The 25,466-nt window shown below is 43.2% G+C and overlaps 1 protein-coding gene across 2 annotated transcripts in view; it reads right to left on the reverse strand.

Moving 5' to 3' along the window:
- KANK1 (KN motif and ankyrin repeat domains 1) overlaps positions 1–22,837 on the reverse strand; it is a 50,062-nt gene extending 27,225 nt beyond the window's left edge. Inside the window, exon 1 of one of the 2 annotated variants that reach the window (XM_058823527.1) lies at positions 22,720–22,837. In XM_058823527.1, coding sequence (XP_058679510.1) covers positions 22,720–22,756 — 37 coding nt within the window. In that variant the 5' untranslated portion in view covers positions 22,757–22,837. Of the gene's footprint in view, positions 1–821; positions 963–22,719 lie in introns of those variants that run through there. The other variant, XM_058823526.1, reaches the window with a different exon arrangement.
- Between the last annotated feature and the right edge of the window lie 2,629 nt (positions 22,838–25,466).

Genomic DNA, 25,466 nt, shown 5'->3' on the forward strand with positions numbered 1-25,466 from the left:
CTGACCCTTAACACTAAATCCTGATTAACTTTTTAAAAGTTAATCAGTGGGTTTTCAAATGCTGAGAAGTGCATACCCACATAACTGTGAACACATGCATACACAGAGATAGCATCTGTTACTGAAGGGGCACAGCGAGTATCTCAAATCCTTCCAGTCCTTGCTCAAATCCTTCCAGTCTTCCTATGCTCCACAAGCTTTCCCACATGTTATGTTATCATGTAAAGACCGCAGGATTACAATGTACCACACGAATCATCCGCAGACCAGCTTCTCTAGAGGGTGCATTCAAGCAGGCAATGGGAACTCTGACCCTGCTCCTTATGCAACTGATGCCACTGGACTTTACACAGCTCTGCAGCGCTGTTTCATGGCTCTGCGAAGTGCTGCTGCAACAGCAGCACCACCAATTTGCTCTCAGCTCGTATTACTTCCACCAGCACCTCTGCCTCTTTCATTTTAAACTCCGTGAAGCTCCACCACCACGACAGGCAGCCAGATCCCCTTCCAGCAGGGTCCCGACCCCTCTGCTCAGGGGCAAGCGTCATACAAGAGGTGCACCCGCCTGCCCTCCAGCCGCAGGACTCACCTGTTCCTGAAGCAATCTAAATAAAAAGTTCAGTACATCGGCTGGGTTTTCTCAGGCTGCGTATTTATATACAGCACTGCCTTACAACCTGCTCCTCCTGGCCTCACCCTTGGCAGGAGGAAACATACAAATAAACGGGAGGACAAAAAAAAACAACCCAAAAAAAAAAACGGAAAAACAACTATTGCAAGTTATGCGCTGGAGGAATAATAAAAGCCAGCTTTCCGGTTACCTGACTTAGCCACATGTCTCTGCTCCCACACTGCAAATTTTCCAGCCACGTATGGCTGTCCCAGCTTCATGTGTCACACGCCGGAGCCCTGCCTCCCTCCGGCTCGCTGCTGCTTCAATCACCCCATAAGGAAGCGCCGTCCTCCTCCCCCGCGCCGCGCCGCGCCGCGCTCCGCCCGCCCCGCTGCCCCCTGCGCTCCCTCCCGCTTCCCAAAGGAGAGGCTCGGGAGCCGCGTCCTCCGAAAGGAACACAAGCCTCAGGGAAGGAGGAGGCAGGGAGCAGAGAGGAGGGGAAAAAAGAAGCTCTAGACTTAGTGCAACTACAGGAAGTGACTTCATGTTGTACTGAAAAGGTTTTCGGCGGGGGAAGCTCCTGTTTTTCCAGTCTCCTTGGCATACTTAGGAAAAGCTTTGCCTGCAAACAGTGTAACTGCTCTATCATGGCATGCCTTTGGCTACCACAGGACATCCCGAGCTATGGAGGAGGACGCTGCTCAGAAGAGCCTGCCATCCACGGTTCGGGAAGAGAACAGCACGGAGGCACAGACACGGGCACGCACATGTCAGAGCCGCAGCACTGGGGCCGGCCCGGTCACCTTCGTACCTCGGTTGTGCAGTGTAGACAGACGGCTCGACAGACACAAACAACCCCCCCAGAGCACATGTTTCTGCTGAAAGACCAGAGTGTCAGTGTGGTGTGGTATTTACTTACAGATACACCCAAAATAGCCGTCTAAATACCACTGGAAGCAAAAATACATGCATACAAAAACACTTCAGACACATGCGGACCCACAGCTCCGTGCTGTCCAGTAGGACTGCCTCAATGTCAGGCAGGGGAACAATCTCCAGGACCCCCACTGTCATGGAGAGAATGAGAGCATATTCTCTAAATTACTCCTCTTCCTCCGTGAAGTCAGTACTCTGCTCCCAGATTCTCATGCTGGCTCCATTCCCTGCAGACAAACTCTCCACACCCCAATACCTCCACACCCTAGGCTGGTCCTGCCTGCACCCTAAGTTTGTGCCCACTCTCTCCTTGACCCTCATTCCCTGTACTCTTCTGGATTCTTTTTGCCTTGTCCTCATACTTTGTATTTCTGAACTATTTTCTCCCTGTATTTCTTACATCCATTTGCTTGCACCACCAATTATAGACCAAAATCTGGTCCAGCCCATGTAAATTCAAGCTCCATCGGTTTTACCTGTTGTCCCATTTTCTCCAGTTCCTTTCCTTTGCTTGTCTTGGTCCTTGTCCTCCTACCCAGCAACATCTCTGATTTTCCCATCACTACACCAGTGAAGTCAAACAATTTTTCTAAACTCTCCTTAGGCACAATGAATAAGTGTTGGATGGGGGAAGGAAGAACAGACTTTTCCTCTGTGAAGGGCCTAGGACTTAAGAATTAATGCATCTTTGGAAAAATATTCATAAATCCTCTAAAAAGACATGCAAATCTCATGTTCAGTCATGGGAGTCAAACTGGGATCTCTTACGTATTTTGTTCTTCATGGAATTAAGACTGCTAAACAGAAACCTATAAAAAATACAGTAAGAGAGAAACAACCACTCTGACACTGAATCCCTCAATAAACTTCTCTACAACACGTGCATGCAACTCAGTGTCTTCACAGTGGAATCTCTCTGGTCCTCAACTTGAGCTGCAGCACTGCCAGGACTGAGTTTGTTTGTGGTGAAAGCACAAGACGTGCCTGGAGCTGAGAGCCTGCTGCTTCTCCTTAAAACAGCACAGTGAGCATTCCACCCATGCGACCCCAGTATTGTCAGCTGACCCCTGGAGAACTTCTTGGTACGTTAAGACAAAAGGGGATCAGGCATGCAATCCACTACCACCACCAACACAACACTGATGCAGCTTGCAGGAACTGTGCCAAGCCTTTGTGCATTTTGTTGTTTCAGAGAAAAGTCAAAATGGGCGTGCCTGCTAAACATGAAACAAAACAAAACGGACGGCTGTTTTGAAGCAATAAAAATGGTTTTGTTGGTTCCAAAAGGGGAAAAAAATCTAATAAAAATGAAATTAATAAACACCTGGTAAGGGTGCAGCCTTTTCAGCCCTTAGGTCGTGGATGAACCATGGATACATTCACTTCCTAGCTGTGGTGGGTGAGTACCAAATGCTACACCAGCAGGTACCCCAGATGAACCTCAGTGTCCCTTCATGCCCAAAGACCTCAAGTGAGCCAAAGATTCCTGTGCCCACACACATAGAAATATTGCAGCAAACACCACACAGTACAAACACTCTTGTTAGGCTCCTTGTCCCATCCTTGGCCAGGTCATCATGGACACTGGTGAAGTTAGAACTATTCCCTAGCCTCTGTAGTATATCAGGCAAGTATTAATCACAGGTGCAGATGCACAAACACATACACTTTTGTCTGTACAAATGCTGCAGACACTCTTCTTTTCGTAGAAAAGGAAGATTGGAAAAGACCTTTAAGATCATCAAGTCCAAATGCAATGAGACACAAACACATCATGTTTTAAATCCAGTACCAGTGAAGCAGAACACTCTGTGAAGCATAGAGAGTTTGTTGTGGTACTGTCATTATTAATGCATTTCTCCAAAAGTACACATAGACTTCATTTCCCTCTCCCTGCTACAGGATAACCATGGGCAGGAGGACACAAGTAGCGTTTAAAAAATGTACTCCTCACTTTCTGTACCACTGGGACTGACTCTGTCCAAACATTCCAGTCTTGCCAACTTCTATTAAATTATATCCTATCCAATGCACTACACAAAAACATCACTATATTAAAATATCAAGTCAGCTCTACCTGAGTCCACACTAATCATGGCAGTTTTCAGACCAGGAGAACTGGAAAAAGAATAGAATATTTAGTTTCTGTGCCACAGGACTTCTCAGGAAGACAAAAGCAAGGGGAGTGTGGGCACACATTGAGTTTTGGTTCTGCATGCTAGAAAACCTTTATTGTAGAGCTGACTTGGAGGGTCCAAGAAGAGCAAACACAAGATGTTATTTCCAACACTGAAAGTCTGAGGTGCCTTGAAAAATACAGATATCATATGTTGAGCCCACTGTCTCCATCTGGTTATGCTATCTGCTCTAATGCATTTTTATCATGCATTTGACTCTACTAAAGTAATATGTTTTATTGAAATATTGTTATGAATAACAGTCTCCTTCCAGAGTTATGGCGTAAGACAATTAATAAAGAATGTTGCAAAGGAAAAAATGCAGAAGCAATAGTTGGGATAAATGGAGTCAATCAGTATTTTTATATGCTCAACTTCAATTTGAAAGCTTATCTAGGCCAGGAAAAGGAATTAAAAAAGAAAAGTTCTGACTTTTTGATTCCTTACTACAACAGAGAATAAATTGGTGAACTTTCCCCTTCTCCTCCCACCTCCAAAATACTACTTTCGTTCTTTTCTTTTTCTACATTTTACTATATATAAACATCAATTTCACCTTCTAGAAAGATCCAAAACTCATGAGGCCAAGCACTTTTTTTTTTTTTTAAGTCAAATTGAATATTTGACCATTTTTCTTTCATTCTCCTTTTCAAGCATTGGGATTTGAATATAAGTTAAACAAAACAACCACAATAAAACCTCTTGGAAAACAGACCTTAACCTTTCACACTCATTTATCACTTTTCTCTTGGCTAGCAATATACAGGAGATGCCATGAAACTACTTGCTCCCCAACAGTTCAATCTAGGTCTATATTGTTTTCAAAAGTGCTGGTGGGGAAAAGTCCAAAAACTAAACTGTTGACCTAAAAGATTTTTTTTTAATTCCAAGAACCTAGAGAGAAAAAACTTAGAGAAACAGCAAATAATTTCTGTACTTTTCCAGACACAGCAGAAGCATCAAGTGTTTGATTTTCTCTTTGCAGTTACAGCACAAAGTGGCAATGTGAAGCACACCTCAGGTGTGGAGTACACACTGGCCCAGCAGGCAGGACAAGCCAACAAGCTGCTCATGGTCATACCCTGGGGCTGGGTGCTGGCCTCAGCCACCCCTCCTGCAGCACAAGGCTGTGGGGCTGGGATGGCCCAGCTCTGCTTGTACAAGAACACTGCACAACTGCCCAGAATGCTACACTGTGCTGTGGATGTGGCTGATAACACCTTCATCTCTTTTTCTGCCACAGAAACCAACCAATAAATACTGCCTTGTAAGGAAGGTAGGCTGTTTTGCTCATACTCATCTGCAGTCATGCTCTAAGCAAATGTGATGCAACTCCTGATGCACCTGATACTGCTGGGTATGGGGTACTACAGTCCAAACCAGAACAGGCCCTGCTACCAAACCCACACTTAGAGGGATGGAGGATTCTCCTGTCACAGAGGAGCATTTACTGCACATTTTGCCTAACAAATAAATCTCTGGTGTAAAATGTATGCTGCAAATTTAATTTGGAAAAAAATGAGAAGCAGAAAACTGGGAAAACACTTAGTTTTTAGATTACTTTTCAAAATTTATATGCCAACACCCCAGCTGGAGAGCTGACTTTTAAATCTGACATCTAAATACTCAGTGCTTAGGGTGGGGGTTGTAATCAGAAAATGGGGGATATCAACTTCCGTAATAATAACAGAGAAGGGGTGAAGCTGTATAGTATTTATATGGGTTTTATTTCACAATGTAGATGCTCCAGCTCAGGTATTTGCAGTGGTTAAGCTGCAGAAATGAGAATCAAGTAAATTCAGAGTACAGTCAATTCTTAAGATACAGAGATGTAGTACCTTAAGTCAATGAACATAAGCAGCATCAGTTGAAAAGTGATGGTTCAGATGGCTGCTGTGTTTTGCTTGCTCTGGGAACAAACACCAGGGCACTGGGCTAAGATGGCCCATTTACAATGCAACTTTGGTAAAAGAAGGAATTTAAGGAATTTATCTGCTCTTTTAATACCATGCTGTTTCTAGAAATAGGATGAGTACAGCAACAGGAGAATAAACAATCACAGCCACAATGCAAATAACATTAAAAGCGTCACTACATGGCCTCATAGAAAGTGCCTCTCCAGCTTTCTTGCAGGCCCCCCTGTATGTGCTCAGAATGTTGCTGGAAGGTCTCCCTGGAGGCTTCACTTCCCCAGGCTGAACAACTCACACTCTCTCAGCCTGTCTTCACAGGAGAGATGATCCAGCCCTCTGATCATCTTAATGACCCTCCTCTGAACTCACTCCAGCAGGTCCACATGCCTCTTATGCTGGGGGATCCAGACCTGGACACAGTATTCCAGGTGGGGTCTCACAGGAGTGGAGAAAAGGTGGAGAATGGCCTGTTGGTCACACTTCTGTGGATGCAGCCCAGGATGCAGTTGGCTTTCTGGGCCACAAATACACATTGCTGGGTTATTTAAAGCTTCTTGTCAAACAGCATCCCCAAGTCCTTCTCCCTGAGGGTGCTCTCAGTCCATTCTCCGCTCAGCCTGTATTTGTGCTCAGGATTGCCCCGATCCAGAACCTTTCACTCGGCCTTGCTGTACTTGAGGACACAGGCCCACCTCTCAACCCTTCTGGATGGCATCCCTGCTCCCTGGAGTGCTGACCACACCACATGACCTGGAATCCCTGGCAAATATGCTGAGGGTGCTGCCACTGATCATGTCACCAATGAAGACATTAAACAGTGCCAGTCCCATTGCTGACCCTGGGAGGGTGTTACTGATCTTCATTTGGACATTGAGTTGTTGAGTCCAACTCTTTGAGTGCAGGCATCCAGTCTGTTCTTTATACATCTATCAAATCCATGTGTGTCTGGATTAGAGAGGTGAGACAGTGTCAAATACTTTGCATAAATCCAGGTAGATAATGTGGATCCAACCATCCACTGTCACCCCACCACGAAAGGCCCCCACATTTGTTGGGCATGGTGTGCCCTCAGTGAAGCCATGTTGGCTGTCAGGAAACACCTCCTGATTTTTCATGTACATAATTTTCAGGAGGATCTCCTCCATGATCTCACCTGGCACTGAAGTGAGGCTGACTGGCCAGCTCTTGCTTTGGTACTGCGATCAGATGGATGCACTAGTCTGGATGTCCCACTGTCACCTCCTCCTCAGGGCTCAATTCCTCAACCACAGAACAATTTCTTAACCTTGAAGAGGTTAAGAAGAGACTCTAGCTGTTATTCTTCTCTTTGGTACATAGCTGGCTCTCTTTGCCAGCTACAACAGAGCATTTTGGTGTCTCATAGAAAATGCTCAGAATGCTTACCAGCCAGCTAATCAAAGGAGGTTATATCTAGTGAATAGCCCTTTTGGTGTTAGAACAGGGTCTTTCAAGGTCACATTACCCATTTTCACACTGTTAAGTGTTTTCTTTCACATGGTACAAACAGACTTAACTACAGAATTTATATCTGAACATCATATACCCACAGCTAAAAGTTATTTCTGTGAGCTGAAAGCAAAAACCACCTTCCAAAAACACACCTCTTAACCCTCTCTAGACCTTTTAATGTCTAAAACTTTTACATCAAGAATCTGTGAACTGAAAACTTGCAGCTCAAACAAAAGTTAATTTAAACTAGAAAATACATACTATAAGAAAATTGTGCAAATTAATTAATCCTGAATAGATAATATTTTTTAAGAGAAATATGTTCCTGGGGAAGTAAAAAGCACAATAATCTTAAGAGTGACGGCAAAATGCCCCCCTATTGAAATTCACAAAATCTGCTTTATATTATTGACAACTGCTTTATTTGAGGCTGATAATAAATCTACTTTTTAATATACTTGGAATAATTCAATATCTGTCAGTTTTGTGTTGGAACATCTTGTGTGTGTACCACCTCAGGGCCATTAACCACAAAAACTAAGAGGCTTGCCTGTTTTGCCTCCATCCCAGTGTCTGACTCAGAGGTCCCAAGGGCAGTGAGTGGCAGGAAGCAGGGCATGGGTGGGAAGGGACACAGTCATTAGCTTAGTCTGCCACATGCCCATCAGCAGCAAGGAAGAGCAGAGCAGAAACCGTGGCGGTGACTGCTCCTGTTACCAATGCCCTGCCACCTCTGGACAGAAACAACTGGAAATAGTGGCTGCTTCGGCTGATTGCTGTTGCAGCCCCACCTCTGGGGTGAGCTGTGGCTTTGAGCATGACCAGCACGTCCACTGTCAGGCAAGTCAGAAACAGCCTTAGTTGCATTTCGCTGATGTGCTTCCCACATCGTCCTCCACCAATGCCCCATTAATGTCAAGCAATGTAACTGAGAAAGAAACACCTTGGCTTACACTGAAAGCAAGTGATGTACACGAGTTGACTCCCAGTGTTGGTGAAGCACCTTGCTGTCCTCTGTGACACAGGAGAAACCACACGGCTCCCCCACCTCCCTGGCCAGCCCTTGAAAATGTGGCACACCTGCCCCACTCTTCCAACAGTATATCGCCTCCTGTTGCTTCAGTATCACAGCAAAAGTGACAAAGGAAAAGTGTAGTTATGAAGTCCAGAACTTGAATCCACACAGTAGGTTAGGCTTCACAATACTGAGGTAAAAGGCTGGTAAGCAAAAACCCCCCAATTTTTTTCTTCCTTTCTTATATATCCAAATCATCTCCCCAAAGAATTCATGGATGTAAGCAGGATGTTTGCCTGAAAACGTCTTTTAACACAAAGGTGCATCAGTGTTACCTGCTGAAGCACAAGCAAAGAAGGCTGTATTCCCTTTCTATCCAAGAACAACTGAATTACAAAACCAAAATATTTAGATTTATAATGCCATTACCCTTCTGTGCTTATAAATCTCAGAAGAGGTGAGAAGTGGAGAACAGATACATAGGGCTATTGTAACAGGAATAACCATCAGAAAAGAACCAGGACTCCTGGGATATAAACCTGCTGTGGAGTATTAAAACTGATTTACAGTTTCAGTTTTGTCATACAGCTGTGCACAGAGTGGAAAAAATGGAAGAATTGTCTTCTGCAAGAATGGTTCAACAAATATTTGTTTTTATGAGTCCTGGAAGGACATTATTTTGTCACATGCTTGCCTCCATAAGAAATATGGTTTATGCTGCATAATCAGTATGATATTTCAAACACTGGAGATTGTTCCCTCCTCCCCTTCTTTATATTAATCTAGTACTGATTCCTTCTATGAGAAATGTATTGCTTTCCCAGCTTCAAAAGCCTGAGTGATTTGCATTTGCCAAAAAAAAAAAAAAAAAAATTGAAAGCTTTTCCTCTGCATTTAAACTAACTCAGAACAACAAACTGATTTTCTGAAAAAAGTTTAAAAATAACTAAACCCAGTGTTTTATAATTGAAAGTCTATGGAAAATACTCAAAATTAGCAGCTTTGAGGGCAACAGCTACCTTTCTGCTTTTGAAGTGATGCTTTGCAGCAAATAGGTGCACAGTCCCACTCCCTTCTCTAGAGCTTTCACAATGCTGATCTTCCATGAGAAAACCTGAGCTTTTTGAAGGAAACAAACTACTCTGTATATAGGGATGAAAACACAGAGGCTACCAGAGGTGCCTGAAACCCCAAGTGCAAACTCCCTTCAGATGGCAGCACTTGTGAGACAACCCGACTAACCCAGCCCCACTAAAAACATGAAAAAACCCCTCTATCCGTCCCAACTTAATATCCTGTCAGAACATCAAGGGCTGGTTTTAGCACAGCCAGCCCCTCACCCAGGCCCATCCGAGGGTCTCACTCACCGATCCATGAGAAGCAAACCCCTGGATGTTAACGTGTTCCGTTTTTCAGCAAATTAAGGCTGAAGCACACTTTCCTTTGCCTTAAAGGGACTGCATAGTCCTGACACATCAGCAGGCAGGGAGCCCAGTGGTTGCTACAGAGCATTTATTTATACTCATTTGGAATTTCCTGAGACAGTCCCAGCCCGGCAGCCAGCCCAGCCCAGCGCCAGCGGTTTCCTTCACAGCCCTTCACATGCGGTGCACTTCACACACAATGCCTCTGGCTCCCCAAGGGTTAACACACATGAAACTGGTAGCAGGACAAAAGAACTCTACCAAGTGACACACTAAAACGATGTTGGGTTTCTGGGTTTTTCTTTTTTTTTTTTTGCTTTGGTGTGTTTGGTTTTTTTTTTTTTTGGGGGGGGGGGGGGGGCAGGCAGGGGTTGGTGTTGATTTTTTTGTTTTGGTGGTTTTTTCCTGAAGAAGACAGATGTAATTCCCAAAAGAGAATTTTAATTTCAGGTCACTTCTCTTTCCCACTGTGCTCTCCCTTCCTCCCCAAGCCTTTCACCCCCACCCACCTCTCATTTCTCACTCCTACATGTGGACTGAGAGCACAGAAAGGTTCATTGATATAATTTGGGCAGAACAATTACCCTTGTTGTAACCACCACTGCTTGCAATTTTGTCTGTGTTGCATTCAACCCTGTTTTACTTATGCTTCTCATATGCAGGTTATAATTTGAGGGATAAAAATAAAACTTTTAGTATATGTTTTCTTTTTTTTCTAAAACACATCCAAAATATGCAAGATTTCCTTCATGTTAGTAACAACACTTTGAAAACAATGCACCGTTTTTCCATATTCAATTTTCTTGTTTCCATGTAACACCAAGTATTGACTCAAGTAAGGATAACTGGAATTCTAGATGCAAGAAGACCCATTTCTCAGGATCATAAAAAGAGCCTCAAAGCCCTCAGCTCCATGTCTCTTTACCTCTACTTACAACAGTGTTCTTAAAAGGTGACAGACTCATTTAACAAGGGCAGAGGTCCTAGAACTTCACAGGACTAAAGGAAAATAACCTTATTTTCATGTTTTTCATGCAGATTCTCAAGAACAGTTAAAAATAAAAAGGGAGGGGGAACATGAATTCTCAAAACAATTTCCAAGTTCATTGCAGACTGGAAGAGCTTTGCTTCAAACAGCTGTGCTTCAGGATCTTGTGCTGAATTGGCAGGATCAAGGTCCAAGTCCTCTGCAATACCTTCAGCTAAAATTGCAGACTTCCAATAAAAGTGTTTCCTGAATGTCTTGATAGTTTCAGTGGCATTTAATATGAAGCAAAGTAATATACAATACTTCCAGGCATCAGCTTTTGGACTCTAAAGTAGGTTCTGCCCTCTAGGTAATTTAAAATTATTTCCTTGAATTACAAGTCATTGATGTATCCAGTATAAACCATGAGCTCACAAAATAAGTCTGAAGAACGCAACTTGTTTCATCTATGGACCACAAAGATAGTGAATTTTAAATGAACTGGGTTTGGTTTGTGCTCTAACAACCCTATGCATGAAGAAAAGCAGCTCTCCACAAAATATTATTTGGGAACAGTTCCTAACCATAGTTTGAAGCTTCTGCCAGAAAACAGAAAAACTCTAGGGTAGCTGACACTCAATCCATGTTTTCAATTCACAGCCCTTTAAACACTGCCTGGCCTGCAGCCACCACTTTGTGCTTGCTGCTTTTTAAGCCCTATCTTTCAACCAGCCAGGTGAGAATAAGCAGTGCAAAGCACGATTGTGTGTTAGTGGTGGGCATCTCTAGCTCCATCAGCAGGGGAGCTCATTAAAATAGCCAAGTAGTTTTCTGTTGTGAAAACAAACATGACACTTGGAATAGGGAGGTGAAGAGAAGAGAATGGCCAGAATCCAGTTGGGATTCTGCTCAGAGAAAAAAAAAAAAAATCTTAACATTATATGGTTGCTTTTTTCTAAAAAAAGACAGCATGATATCCTGTTTAGAGAAGAACAGATTTTAGCAGCTGTCTACACATGCTCCATCTGTTTATCATTACTCTGCAGTTTTGAGGGCTCGACATTTGAACAGGCACTTTATCAAGTCATGCACCTTGAGTAGACTGTCCTCAAAACTCTGTTAGTCAGCACGCTGAAAAGACCTCATGAGTCCATACAATAACCCAAAGCGTGTATCAGTACATCAGCCCTTGTCCAGCAATTCAAATGTGGAGTCACCAGCTAAACCTAAAGGCAAAGAGCATATACGTATTTATTTTCTTGGCCTTTGAGACCATTAAAATGTCAAATAAACTCATTCAGCTACTGTTTGCAGTAGAAACAAAACTGAGGTCAGAGCACAGCTCCCCAGTGACTAAAAAACCTGACTTGGTCCGAAGCAGAGGGAATGTAAGGTTTGGTGCATGGGCAGCCATCCAGCTGATAAATTCTTATCTAAAAAGCAGGTTATTTCACACCCCTTTTGAAAACAAAAGGCAGAGAGAGCACAATGGATCTGTGAAAGGCGATGGATGAAACACAGCTCTTTAAAACACATGCCTCCAACAGACCATTTCCTCAGCAATGGTGTGGCTCTGCTTGGAAAGAATGAAATAATCTGCCTGATTACAGAGATCCAGTTCAGGGGAGAACAGAGCTTGGCCATACTCACTACTGTCAGGTTTATGTTCCTATCCCCAAAAACAGCTGCTGCATTTTGATGCAGACTAGATATGGAGTTCTTCTAGATTTTAATTTGTGAGAGAATGGGCACGTGCTATTCTGGCTTTTTTCTTTACAGCCTTCCAGAATTTGGCATCTGGTTTCCACAGAATGATTTAAAACCTGCTAGCCACTGAGGTCAGACATGAAACTGATCTGCACAGCCATCTCCTCTCTAGCGGATGCCTCTGGAAGGGCCTAAGAAGCAAGCAAAAATACTTCTTCCCTTGGTGTACAGAAACCTGCAACTCAGAGACTTCCCAAGCTGGGGTGGTCCAGGATGCATTTTAAGTCACAGTGTCAAATATATGTTTTCAGGTGCAACTGATAAATGCTCCCCATATTATTTTTAAGTGTACATCTAGTTTGGAATCACACAGAATGAACTTCAACTACTTGATATTTTGTGTATCCCAGGTAAGTAATGCCAATTTGATTGCCTGGGAAAGCTTATGGTAAGAAGTTTTGTTGTGGGAGCAAGTAGACAATTCAAGCCTTCATATCTGGTGACTTTTTTTTTTTTTCCTTAGAATCATAAAATCACAGAAATTTTTAGGTTGCAAAAGACCTTTATGATCATCAACTATTAACACTTTCATGTTCACTACATGAACATGTCTGTTCCCAAGCACCGCATGTACACATCTTTTAAACACCTTCAGAGATGGTGTTTCCACCACTTCCCTGAGAAGCCTGTTCCAAACTTGGCAAACATTTCGGTGAAGAATTCCTATCCAGCCTTCCCCGACACAACTTGAGGCCTTTGCCTCACATCACTTGTTCCGTAGGAGAAGAGGCTGACCCCCACCTGGCTACCCTCTCCTTTCTGGCAGCTGTAGAGAGTGATACAGTCCTCCTGAGCCTCCTTTTCTTTAGGCTAAACAACTCCAGCTCCCTTAGCCACTCCTTAAACAACTTGTGTTCCAGACCCTTCCCAAGCTCTACTGCCCTTCTGTGGTCTCCCTCCAGCACCACCATATCCTTCTTGGAGTGAGTGGCCCAGAAATGCACACAGGATTTGAGGTGTGGCCCCACCAGCACTGAGTACAGGGGGACAATCCCTGCCCTGCTCCTGCTGGCCACACCATTGCTGGCACAGGCCAGGATGCCATTGGCCTTCTTGGCCACCTGGGCACTGCTGGCTCACGCTCAGCTGCTGTCACCAGCACCCCCAGGGCCTTTTCCTGTGGCAGCTTTGCAGCCACTCTGCCCCAGCCTGTGGCACTGCCTGGGGTTGCTGTGACCCAAGGGCAGGGCCCAGCACTGGGCCTTGTTGAGCCTCACACCACTGGGCTCGGCCCATGCTCCAGCCTGCCCAGATCCCTCTGCAGAGCCTTCCTGCCCTCCAGCAGATCAACACTTCTGCTGGAGTTGGTGTTGTCTCTAAACTGCTTGATATGCCCTCATCCAGATCATCCATAAAAACCTCAAAGAGAACTGGCCCCAGTACTGAGCCCTGGGGAACACCACTGGTGACCGGCAACCAGGTGGATGTAACTCCATCCATCAGCATCCTCCAGCTTGAGGCCTGGCCATCCAGATGGTTTTTCACCCAGTCAGCAGTGGGTAAAGCCACTGAGCCATGAGCAGCCTATTTCTCCAGGAGAATGCTGTGGGAAACAGTGTCAAAGGCTCACTTAGTCCTGGCAGAAACATCCACAACCTTTCCCTCATCCACTAAGCAAGTCACCTTGTCAGAGAAGGAGATCAGGTCAGTTTACCAGGACATCACACAGTAGCAGGATTGACGATGGACAGTAAAGCTGGACTGGATGAAGAGACACTACATACAGTTTCACAGAGAGATGTCTCTCCTGCTGCTGTGATGGTGACTTGTTCTGTGGGCTGAAATGGGGTGGCTGAGCCACATTTATGTTTGCAGAGTTTTAGTCTTACAACTTTTCTCTGTAAAGGGACAGATAAGTAATTTGCTCAAAATTGTCAACATTGCATTTTCCAGAGCACTGAAAATGGGTTGTGAGGAAGCAGAGGCAGAGGAAGGCTGGGTATCAGTCTACACTCTTCAGAGTACAGACTTGCAGAAGTCCCTTTGCATCCCTGGAGAGAGCTGGGGAGAAACCAAGCACTGGAAAAAGGCACTGAGTATTAGGGAGCAAAAAGGGAAGGACAAGCATCCTGGACGGCAGACACAGTGTCTGAGAGAGAGGAAGGGAACAGGCCTGTAACTAATGATGACGAGGGAGAATGGTGAAAGTCTAAAGGGTGATGCAGTGGGTGCACAGCCATGTAAGCACACTTGGGTCCTGACAATCTTACAAGCTATGTAACAGCCATCTGTCTCCACATACAAAAAACAGACAACAGAAGCAGAAGAGAAGAGAATGATTCTAGACAGGAATACCTTTTTTAAATTTTGTAACTTAAGATATGGAAAAAGATATCTAAAATTAAAGAATCTGCTGGAGGGAGGGGAGAAGAGGAAAGGGGGAGAAAGGACTTAGCCATGGGCTTACTGAAGTAAAAAAACCCTGGTGACATTTGTAAGTCCTTGAAACCTGACTGCCCTGATCTAACCTTTATGCTTGTATCATATGCAAACATTAGTCCACTTTTTTCAACCATGGCCATGCGCTTCACTTTATTTTCTTGCACTGTACTGGTTTTTTTTTGAAAGCTGCACATTTTAGATTTATGAAGCAGTGTACGTGAAGTGTTAAAAATTGACCTATTTACTAGTATTAGACCTGAAATTGCAGTAACAGCAGCAGAGTTGCACAAGTGTTTCCTTTCTATTACTTGATCTGCAAACCATATGACAGTGCTCCAGGCAGAGAGGTTGGTTGTGTGAAGCAAGGGTAGGGAAGGGGCTAGGAATACACCAACATGCCCCTCAGCAGTAAGAGACTGCTCCAGACAAGGGATGTCTGGTTTACATAGGGAGTACTGTCTGCTCCCAATTATCAGGTAATTTGATCCTCATCCTAATCTGACCAAACCTTCAAACTCAGATATTAAAAAGTCTGTGGCCCCTCTCTTCCCCCCTTGCCCCCCCGCAGCTTTCAAACAAATACAGAAGGGCAAAACTATCCCAGACAGGCCCTTATATATGTTGAAGGAAATCAACAGACTGTTATAAAGAAAAAAGATACAAGAATATATTAATTTAAAAAAGAGGAAACAGTTCTGTAAAACATTAATTACAGTGCAAGATAACTAGGGAGGAGACATTGGGCAAAATAAAGGGATGGACTGTGAGAAGGGGTAAGGGTCACATTACCTACTTCTATGGGTCAGAAGGTTTTGCAAAAGGTAGGGAAGGACAGACAGAAAACATGAACGAGTATGACTAGATTGCACACTCACCTACCTCTCCAAGCGTCTGAGCATTTAGTTTTGTCAAAGTCTATGTGAAGAGTCAGAAAAAGAAAGTTTTCAGCTCTTTTCTAAGCAGACAGCACAGCTTTGACAGCCTAGTCCAAAATCAGTAAGAAGTCACAAAAACTTCCAAATTGGATAAAAAAGAACAAATAAGAGACTGAGAATATGCTCTAAAGAGTTTTAGAGAGATAGGGAGCAGAAGAGCCCTTTTTAGACCTGGCAGATCTGCTAATTCCCCCCAGACACCCCAACCTATATCCCACAGCAGAGGTCAACCACTGCTTTCTGCCAATGTGGTAAGTGTAATTTCTGGATGAAATCAGAGGAGGGAATGACAGAAATAAAAAGAGGAGGATAGACACAAGCATGCTGTTGTTCCAAAGCTCAGAGCTGGTTACACTGGGACATCCTGGCAGAAATAGTACTCTGCTACCAAGGGGAGTCAGGTTACCAGAGGAAGGAAATGGAGATACAGCAGCAATGCCAACGTGGGAAGTCCAAGTGCTCCCTCAGCCCCTAAAAGTGCGGTGGAAACATGATACAGGAAGGGCTGCCCTTCTGTCATCTCTAATACAAAGCCTTACAAATGGCTCAAAAGAGAAGGAGGAGAGAGGTGACCACTACAAGAAGCTTCTCAAGGACTTCTGCTCCATAGTAAGCCTTTTGTAAGGAACATGTCTAAATGTAGGCACTCACATGTTTACAAACAGAAGGACAAGCAACTGTCATCAGGCTATTTTCATCCAAGTAATTTTCCTGAGGGACTATATACTTTTAAAGTGAATAAAATATCTTCCCTTCCCACAGGGAGGAGATTCATATGCATTATTCATTAAATGCTTTTTAAATGCAGAATAATCTGGGAAGTGAGGAATACTGTAGAATAGTTTTGGGGAAAATTTACTGAGTTATGTGTCTTGTAAGTGGGGAAAGGCAGACAATGAAGAGAGAATAATTTTTCAGGTCCGGAAAAAGTTCATTCTTGGTGTTTTTCCTGTGACAGGTGCCTGTCCTGTTTCTGGTGCTTGCTCCTTACCCTCACCCCAGCTGCCACCAGACAGTGCAAAGCAGTGACTTCCATCATGAGAACTTGGGAGTTTTATCACTGCTAATCTCCAGTTCAGTAAGGCTGCATGGTACCACAAACAGCAATATGTGCCTGTTGAGTCCCTAGAAAACCCTAAAATACAAGATGAGCACCCTTAGCTGCCTCCCAGGGTGTAAAGGACATGTATTTCCACAGGGAGCAGCAGCAGGCCACAGGAGAACGTCCAGGTGCTGCCCACACAAGTGTATCACAACATCCCAGGGAAGGAGAGCATTGCTCCATGAGCAAGCTTTCATCAGAGAGAATGAACACAGTCCTCTGCCTAAGTGAGATGTAAGAATCTGGGCAGCTCCAGAAAGTAATCCAGAACAAGACACAACTGCAGTAATCTCTGACAAAAAGACAGGTCAATTAAACCTCTTCTTTTTCTCAAGGCCACTTTGTCCTCCTGCAGAGCATCAGCATCTGCATATCATTGTTTTGTATCTTGGGCCATCTCTTTCCCACCACATGCAATCTCTATTTCTAAGGACTGGGCTATCCAGAGCAGACTCCTATGTCCCCAACTTCCAATGACACTGTATTTAAGGTATTCTTTTTTTGTATTTAAGGTACTTCTTCCTGATGCCTACCTTTCCACCAGAATCCAAAATCAGACCTGTAGCACTGGTCAACAACTTTGGGCAACAACTCCTGAGTAAAAGAAGATGTGTGGTCACTGGCCCTCTGCAGTCCCATAAAGGCCTTTAAGTTGGGCAAATGCAAGTCACTAAATTTTTAAGCTTTCTGCTGCAGGGGTAAATGCATCTTTGGATTAAAGTCATCAACTAGAAGTTGCAGAAGCAATTACTAATTCAAGTAAAAAGATGCATTCATTGTGAGATCACGTGCTTCAGCCCCAGCCATCTGTCCTTAAGGCAAATCTGGCATCAGTGAATGTACTACAGCGCACTGATGAAAATTTTGATATGACTTACGATAGAGATTATGTGAAATCACTGAAGGCTCACTCACCCTTCTCCCCACAGATTTCAGGGTCCCACCCTAGCTTGTTTTTAAATACTGGGCACCACCAGAGTGACTCACAGGATCACTTGTGGGTGAGGCTCCTGCTGGATCCCAGTGACAGCTGTCTGCCCATCCCAAAAGCTCAAGACTGCAGGCCAATGGAGCAGGCTCTCCTGATGGCAGGAGCCTTTCACCAGCTACTAAAACACACACTTGGGCATACACCCATCTCCATTAATTCTGAAAATTATTGGAAACAGGCTTGGAGCAGGGAACATGGTAGGGGAGGAATAGGTTTAAATAGTCTGTCATCACACAGTCCTGACTCAAACAAATTGTCCTTGCATGACTGATTAGGTAAAAAGACAAACTCTCCTGAATCCTGGTCACTTGCATCTGCTAAACAAAGTAAACTCAGAAGCTACTGAGCGCAGAGCTGGTTGTGGCAGTAGCACTGCAGCCATGCCACAGTGACAGCCACCATGCAGGAAGCAGCGAGAGCGGCCGGCAGCTGGCTCCCAGGGCAGGCACATGCACCACTCAGGAGGAAAGGCTCTGGCAGATGGACTACTACGTGGCAATCAAACACTTTCAACTGCTAACTCATTTAGGTGTGTAAGTTCCCAGATGGATGGTCTGTAATGAAGAATGGTGGATATTCTGCACAAATTAGTAACAGCGGTAATGTTCTGGTGCACACTTTCTGCTTGGACTATATTTACATCATGAGGCAAGAAATAATGCAAAATTCTGTGCATATTACCTAAAATGAATGAAGAAAATGGAATCAATTTACAGAGGGACTATAAATCAAATAATACAGTAACTGAAAGAAAAGTGTGTCTACACATCTTTGGTAAGAGTTGTTACAAATCAATGCAGAGGATGTGTATGATTAAAACATTTGCTCTAAGTAAATGTTGTATTTACTGGCCTCAATTAAAAGGGTTAATAAGTTAACTGGGGTTTTCATAATACTTTTCAACAGTTGCTCAAGCATTTATATACCAGCAGATGGAAAACACATTTATTAAACATTTGGTCTTTGAGTCATGCTGACGTTAGTATCTCAAACAAAATTAATTCAGGCAGCAGCTTTTCGTAATGGCCTCATTCTCTGACTAACTGGTGTATAGTTATAACTTTATGTAGGAGTTAAGAAAACAGCTCAGATACAAAGAAAATCTGACCAGAAGCTCCTGCAGAGGAAACAGTGGTCCAGATATGGTTTGTATCTCTCATCAAAGCACCTCTGGTCCCACAGTCCTGGCTTGCTGCAAGGAATGGAGGTGGATGCCCAGATCAGTGAGTGAAAAGAGTGAAAAGAGTACACTGGAAGCAAAGACACTCGAGAGCTGCAGACTGGCTATCACAGCAGCAGTTCCTTGCTTTACAGGTGCACTAACGGTGAAAATGGTGTACAGGTGCTGCAATGCCACTGCTTTAAGAATTGTGCAGGAATCTAAAGCATGGAGCAGCGTTAAACATACAGGTAAACAGTTCAAATGAATGTGTTTGCAGGATGCTGTGCTTCTGTATGTAGAGAAGCATGTTAAAATGGAGTGGGAAGGCATGGAAACATAAATCCACACACTACACTGAGGAGAAGGCAGAGACAAAAGGGAGGAAAGAGAAAAGAGCAGGGAAATCTCTGACCCTGCATACAGAAAATAATATGCATTTGCTTTACAGCAGAAGTAAAGAAAGGGTTTGTGCAACAGCCTTGCTATACTGACCCCTGCAGCCCATCCTACTCAAGAACAGTGGAAATGCTTTTTTATGTCTGTTAAGAAAAAACTAACAATTCTCCAGTCTCTGGATATAGAGAATAAGGTCCTTAGGGAAGTAAAATAAAACATGTTTTTTATTATGGTTAATGACAAAACCAGTTTTTAATACTTTATCTTTTCTAAATCTAAATCCTATGTTTGTTTTGCTGCTTCCTTGTTTTCCACATCAGAATAAATAGAATTAGACTGGAAGTTTATTCCATGCAGTGCCTTTCAGAACCTGCGTTTTGAAAAGCAAGTTTTCACAAAGAGGTTGTTAGTGAAAGGAGTGAAAATCCATCCAGAGCTATTTCCAAACTGCCCTGTAAGTTTTCTGCTCGTGCTTTGTGCTTTTTGTAGCTGACTCAGAGACATTTCTACAGATATCACTACAGAAATGCTAGCAGAGCCTCATTAAATAGATGAATTATGCATCAGTCCTAGCAAGCACAGAAGCTAACAATTACTGGAAGTTTCACCCAGCAGTTAATGGAGACACTAATACTATTTAGAGAAACAATCACCTCATTTATTTTTTTCTTGTACTATGCAAAGAGAAATTAATTTGTATCGTGTACCAAACCAACTGCAGACTCCCAACAGGGTATTTCCCAGCTCCCAAGGCAGCTTCTTGGATGACTGCACAGCATTCTCTGGACTTGCACTGCACTCCTTAACCCTGGTGAGTTTACTGGACTGAGCAGTGAGCTCACATGCCACCAGGGAAAACTCTAAACAGTTATCCAGAACCTATAACTAAACACTATCCAGCACCTCATAAAATACAGCAAAATTTTCTGCAAGCACCAATTTATTCAGCTCTTTTCTGAGCAGACAGCACAGCTTTGACAGCCTAGTCCAAAATCAGTAAGAAGTCACAAAAACTTCCAAATTGGATAAAAAAGAACAAATAAGCTTGCAGCCCAAAGAAATACAGTTCACTACAAGACCTCTGTGCAATGAAACTGTGAACAGAGTGATCAAAATTTTGAAGTCAGCAGCAAACAAAACTATTGACAAACAATACTGAAGCATAAATCACAGTCTCTGTCATTTATTCACCACATTTAGGGTTAATGTCTTTACTGAGATAGACAAGAGACGGAGAAACTTATGATAGGTGCTTTCATGATAAAGTCATCACTTGCTTTGTAGTTTATCTCCTATACACACTCACTACAATATTTACAGCAAATCTACTTCCCATAAATATCCCTTTTAAAAAAAATCTCTATGCAAATACAAAGCAGCTAGATCCTTTCATGGAAACAAGTTCCAAATTCAAGCATTCCCCGACAGATTTCATCTGCAGCAGCAGTAGTCCATATAGGCTTGTACACTGAAAAAAATTACTGAAATGGCACATAGGCATAATTATTTGATAGTGCAAGTACTCACATTCTCGAGTTAACCAAAGCAAACCACTGCTTGCTTCTTAGTCACTTCATACTTGAATGAAGCTGAACATGTGGTCAGACTTGCCAAAATATTCAAGTAACATAAATGCGGCTTAGTAGTCCCTAACAAGTCTTTCTAGTTCTTTTTCCTGCTGCTGATTGATTCAGAGGGCGCAGAAAACACCACCCCTGAAGTCTGTCTTTCCACTCGTAGAGCTCCATGCAATTAAGAAACTTGCTTCAGTACCTCCAACGCCCAGATCAGCTCCTGCTCATCCAAAGGCATTCTCTCCCAGGCAGCACAGCAGCACAACAAATCACAGGTATTTGCCACCCAATATTTTGTCTATTATGAACTGCTGAGGATTTGGAGACACAGGCGTACATAGATGCATGTTAGAACACTGGCCTCAAGGGTTTGCAAAGCCAACAAGTCCTGACAATATCTGCAAAATGTTGTCCAATTTAGTTCTGAATTAAATACTCATAATTTATTAGAGTGTCTTTCTACGAATAAGGTAACAAACAGCTTTATCCTGCAAGAAGCCTTGTTTGCATAACAATCCTGAAACTAAAACTTCATCTTGCAGTAACAGCACAAGCATTTAGCTTCTTTTAGACTTACACATCAGCCCACCAACTTTTTCAATAGACAACTCTACTGCAGGGAGAAAAAAGATTAGTAAAGCAATCAGTAACACTCCATGCACAATTTTTCTTTCCTTGTAAGCAGAGGAAATTTTTCTGCATGACTTAAGTTAAAGGCATATTACAAACAAAAGTCAAGTTACATGGAGGGTTTAGGCAGCAAACAGCTACAGTTAAGTCAGACACGAGAGGTTTTGTAGTCCACCTTCTCAAAAGGGTTACTGAAGGTTACAAAAGGATATGGTTTCTGTCTTAAAGAATATACTTCCAATTATATAAAAAGGGGATGGGGGAAGGGAGTAGAAATACCTTATTTCAGCAGTCTCAAAATTCAACAACATTGGTAAATTTAACCTTAAATCATCAACAGATAATAGTAATTCAAAGACTTAATTCAACTTTCGCTAGCTTTTAAAAAACGCTTGTTTTGCATAAACTGCACATAGTGACACTCCATATTTCTAATATCCTGCACACAAAATGTTTTAATCCCATGCTCTAATTAGAATAATTCTACAGTGAGCACAGTGAGCAACTCACAAGTTCCTGCCATGTACTTGACATTTTCCGTGTAATCCTACTGTAACAACCTCAGCTTTAGTGGGCTAAAACTATGTTTGTGCAGTGATCAGAAGAGGAAAATATTGACATAACTGCAGGAGGAACACTGCTGATGTGTTGTTATCAGTTGTTCTGCAATTTCTGTCCCCTCCTGACCTGCCAGCCCTCCTCAGCAACCTTTGAACATGCCAAGCAATCCATATCACAGAGTATACACAACCAAAACAGACAGTTCAGGAAGTTCTTAAAAATAACAAAAAAGTGAACACCTCTTCAGGATATTGCTTGAGAAATGTTTTTATGCTTTGCAGATAAGCAAGCAACAAAAATTAGACTGATCAGTAAGAGTGACCAGGAAGGGCTGGGGATTTGATGCATTAAGAGTTGATTAATCTCACAAATTATTACAGACTCAGTGTAACAGCCACATGATTCTGCAGCAAAGCCCTAGGCCTCCCAGAGCCTAGAGTAAGCCTCTGTAGGTCCTTGAGAGCAGACAACACTGCATGCTGAATGACTGAGTGCCAGCCCTTAAGTCTTCCCAAACTACTTTGCACACTATAAATATTTAAAAGATTATTGAGGTGGGGGATGGGGGGCGAACAGATGGGCTCTGATCTACCAGGAAACTGTTTTTCAGTATTTAAACTGCCATTACTTCCTTTTCCTGCTCGCACAATGTAAGAATTCTTTTAATTAATAATCCAAAGGGGGAAGCGTTGCCGGTCGGTTACCTGCAGCACTGCCGTTAGTATTTGCTGGGGAGGCCATGTTTGCTCAGTGACACATCCACAGCTAGGCTGTTTAGTGTCATGCAAATGCCATGCATCAAGTCCAACCAGACATGCAACCTGGAACAAACAAGTAAAAAGCAGTTAAAAACATGTAGTTTTAAGAAGTTAGGTACATTAAGCAGTAGTAAAGTCTCTCTTCAATGCAAACTTCAGCGCAGCACTATCAAGCTCCTCTTAAATCAGCATCCTATTTATCACAAACCCCAAGGGTGTCCAAGTGACTGAAGCTGAACTGTGGCTCTCTGACAACCTCTGGATCTGTCGTCAGTGAGGATGTAATTAGCTGAATCTGATATTGGCCTTGGATTTTCTGTCCTGCCTTCAGCTTTTTTTGCAGCTGGTCTCTAAACTCCCCTGTACCACTGCAGATTCCTCATTTGCAGGCATGTGTAAAAAATTTTAGATTACCCAACATCTTGCAAAGGCAGGGTTAGAGAATTTTTTAGGTGAAGAGCACCTCCAGAGGCACTGTATGAGTGAGCAATTTCTGAGCTCAGATGTCCCCCTGGGGAGGTGAGGGTAGAAGCCTGAGATGCAGCCAGAGCAGACATCTCTGCCTGACAAACCCAGACACCAACAGCTACTGTATGGAAGCCAGCAGGGTGGGGGGACCAGAGGAGGCATGGACACTGTCAGGAATGGTGCTCAGCTGGCTACAAGACCTCTCCGCTGCAAATTCCAGCAGCAATGGGTTCTCTGGGTGCGATGTTTTCTTCCAACCCACACATGGCAGATTGAACCAATAAGAAGCATTTGCCTGAAGCTCATGCTGCAGGTACAGAAAAAGAGCACTGTCCTCTTGGGTGGGTGGCTGCCGAGATGAAGCCAAATGAGAGGCAGAGGCCAAACCAGCAGCAGTTCTGTGGTTTGCTTGCTGACTCGGCAAAGCCAGAATTGTTGGCTCTGCAGTACGGCTCCTGTTCCTTCTTCCCTGCCCACCTTCAGTGCAGGGGGCAGCCTGATCACAGATCTCACTTCAGGACAGAAGATCTGACTCATCTGGGGCTGCAGAGATGCCTCTTCCTGAGTCTGCTTTGAGTTTTCTACAGGCCAAACAGCATTTTATTTTGTTTACTCAGATAGGTGGAGCTTAGGCATATGAACAACACACTGCTTTGCTGACCCCCATCTGACTTGGGCTGACAACGCCTCAAGAAACTAATTTTTCCAATTATATTTGATTGAGCTCTGATAGTATGTGCAGGAAAGTATTTAAAAGCTAAGCAGATTAGCAAAGAAAAAGAAAATCAAGAAATTAATGAGCGCAGGCACCATGTGAATTTGAGTCAGAGATACACTGACTGACAGAGAAGACTGGCTGTCTTCTATGACAGAGCTCCATCATAGAAGCTAATACCACTTTGCTTTCTCCTTCAAGAACACAAATACCTTCATTTTTAGTACAGTCCTAATATCAATTTTCCAAGAATGCAGAAAGAGCTTCATTGCAATTCCTCCTCCCCTAGCTCTGCCTTATACACTGACGTTTGCCGTCTCTTGTTCAGTGGAGGGCAGAGCATGAAGCTGCTAAGGCCACGAACAGCAATATAAGGCAGGAATCCAACACAGGCCATGATGCATAGAGGCCCATCACAAGATTCCTGGCCTAATGATAATTATAAAATTTCTGAAACAATAAAGCATGGCAAAAAAAAAAAAAAAAAGAAAGAAAAAAAAAGAAAAACATGTTGCTGACAGAGTTTGCAGCTGGGGCAGCAGTTTTAAACATGTGAGCTTTTAGGAAAATATTAACTATTTCCTTTCAAACAGAGAGATTTTAAAGCATCACTCCCATCACTGCTTACTGAAGGATATAAAGTTATTCTTTTAAGCTAAAGACAGGCAATTTCTACTGAGTCCCAGTGAATGCTTACTGAAAAATTATCGTCAGCCTCCATGTGAAGTTCAGGATGTGTCCTGAAGCTCAGGACAGCCCCTGTCTCAGGGCAGGCTGCAGTTAGCAGGGTATCAATCTCTATCATTGCAACCAAGCGTAAAGAAAACTGAATTTATTTACCCACTTCTAATTTGTTCAGCACAGCTCTGTGCTGTCTCGGTAGCACTGTAACAAGAGGTACGCTTCCCTGCTTTCAATACATCCCCTGTGCAAGGGGAGACCTGACAGCATAGCATGCCCCCAGGGATGGGTACGGACAGATGGGTGGGAGGGGATCCTGCCGGGGGAGACATCTCTTTTAGGTGCACTGCAGTCCCAAGTATGAGTGGATCAACCACAAAAATGAGGCCTGACTGTGGCGTGCCTCATCATGGGTTTAAAAGTAAAATCTGTTACAGTCACCATTCTCAGGCACAATGAGGAGAGCTTCCCAATAGCAAGAAACAAATGTAATTGAGGTGAGAATTGAGACAAAGTTAATAAAAATAATGCTGAAAATCTAAACAAGGTCTGAGATCTCCATTTTGTTGTGGCTTGAAGAGATGAAATTGACCTGGTACAAACGGCTTTGTGAGTATGCTTCTGCCAATTTCAAAGTTATGCAGGCTCAAGTACCTCAAGCAAACTCACTGGCTGCTTCTGAGCTTTAGTGACGATTAATAACATAATTCAGGAAGTAAATTCAGTCCAACAGATAGAAGAAAATGAAGAAAAGAAAGGAAAACATAGGATCTAATAATTTGTTAGCTAAGTAAAAGAATTTATTCCTATATTTTTGGTATGGTAGGTT

The sequence above is a fragment of the Ammospiza caudacuta genome, chromosome Z (genome assembly GCF_027887145.1).
Source record: "Ammospiza caudacuta isolate bAmmCau1 chromosome Z, bAmmCau1.pri, whole genome shotgun sequence".
Classification (NCBI taxonomy): Eukaryota; Metazoa; Chordata; class Aves; order Passeriformes; family Passerellidae; genus Ammospiza; species Ammospiza caudacuta.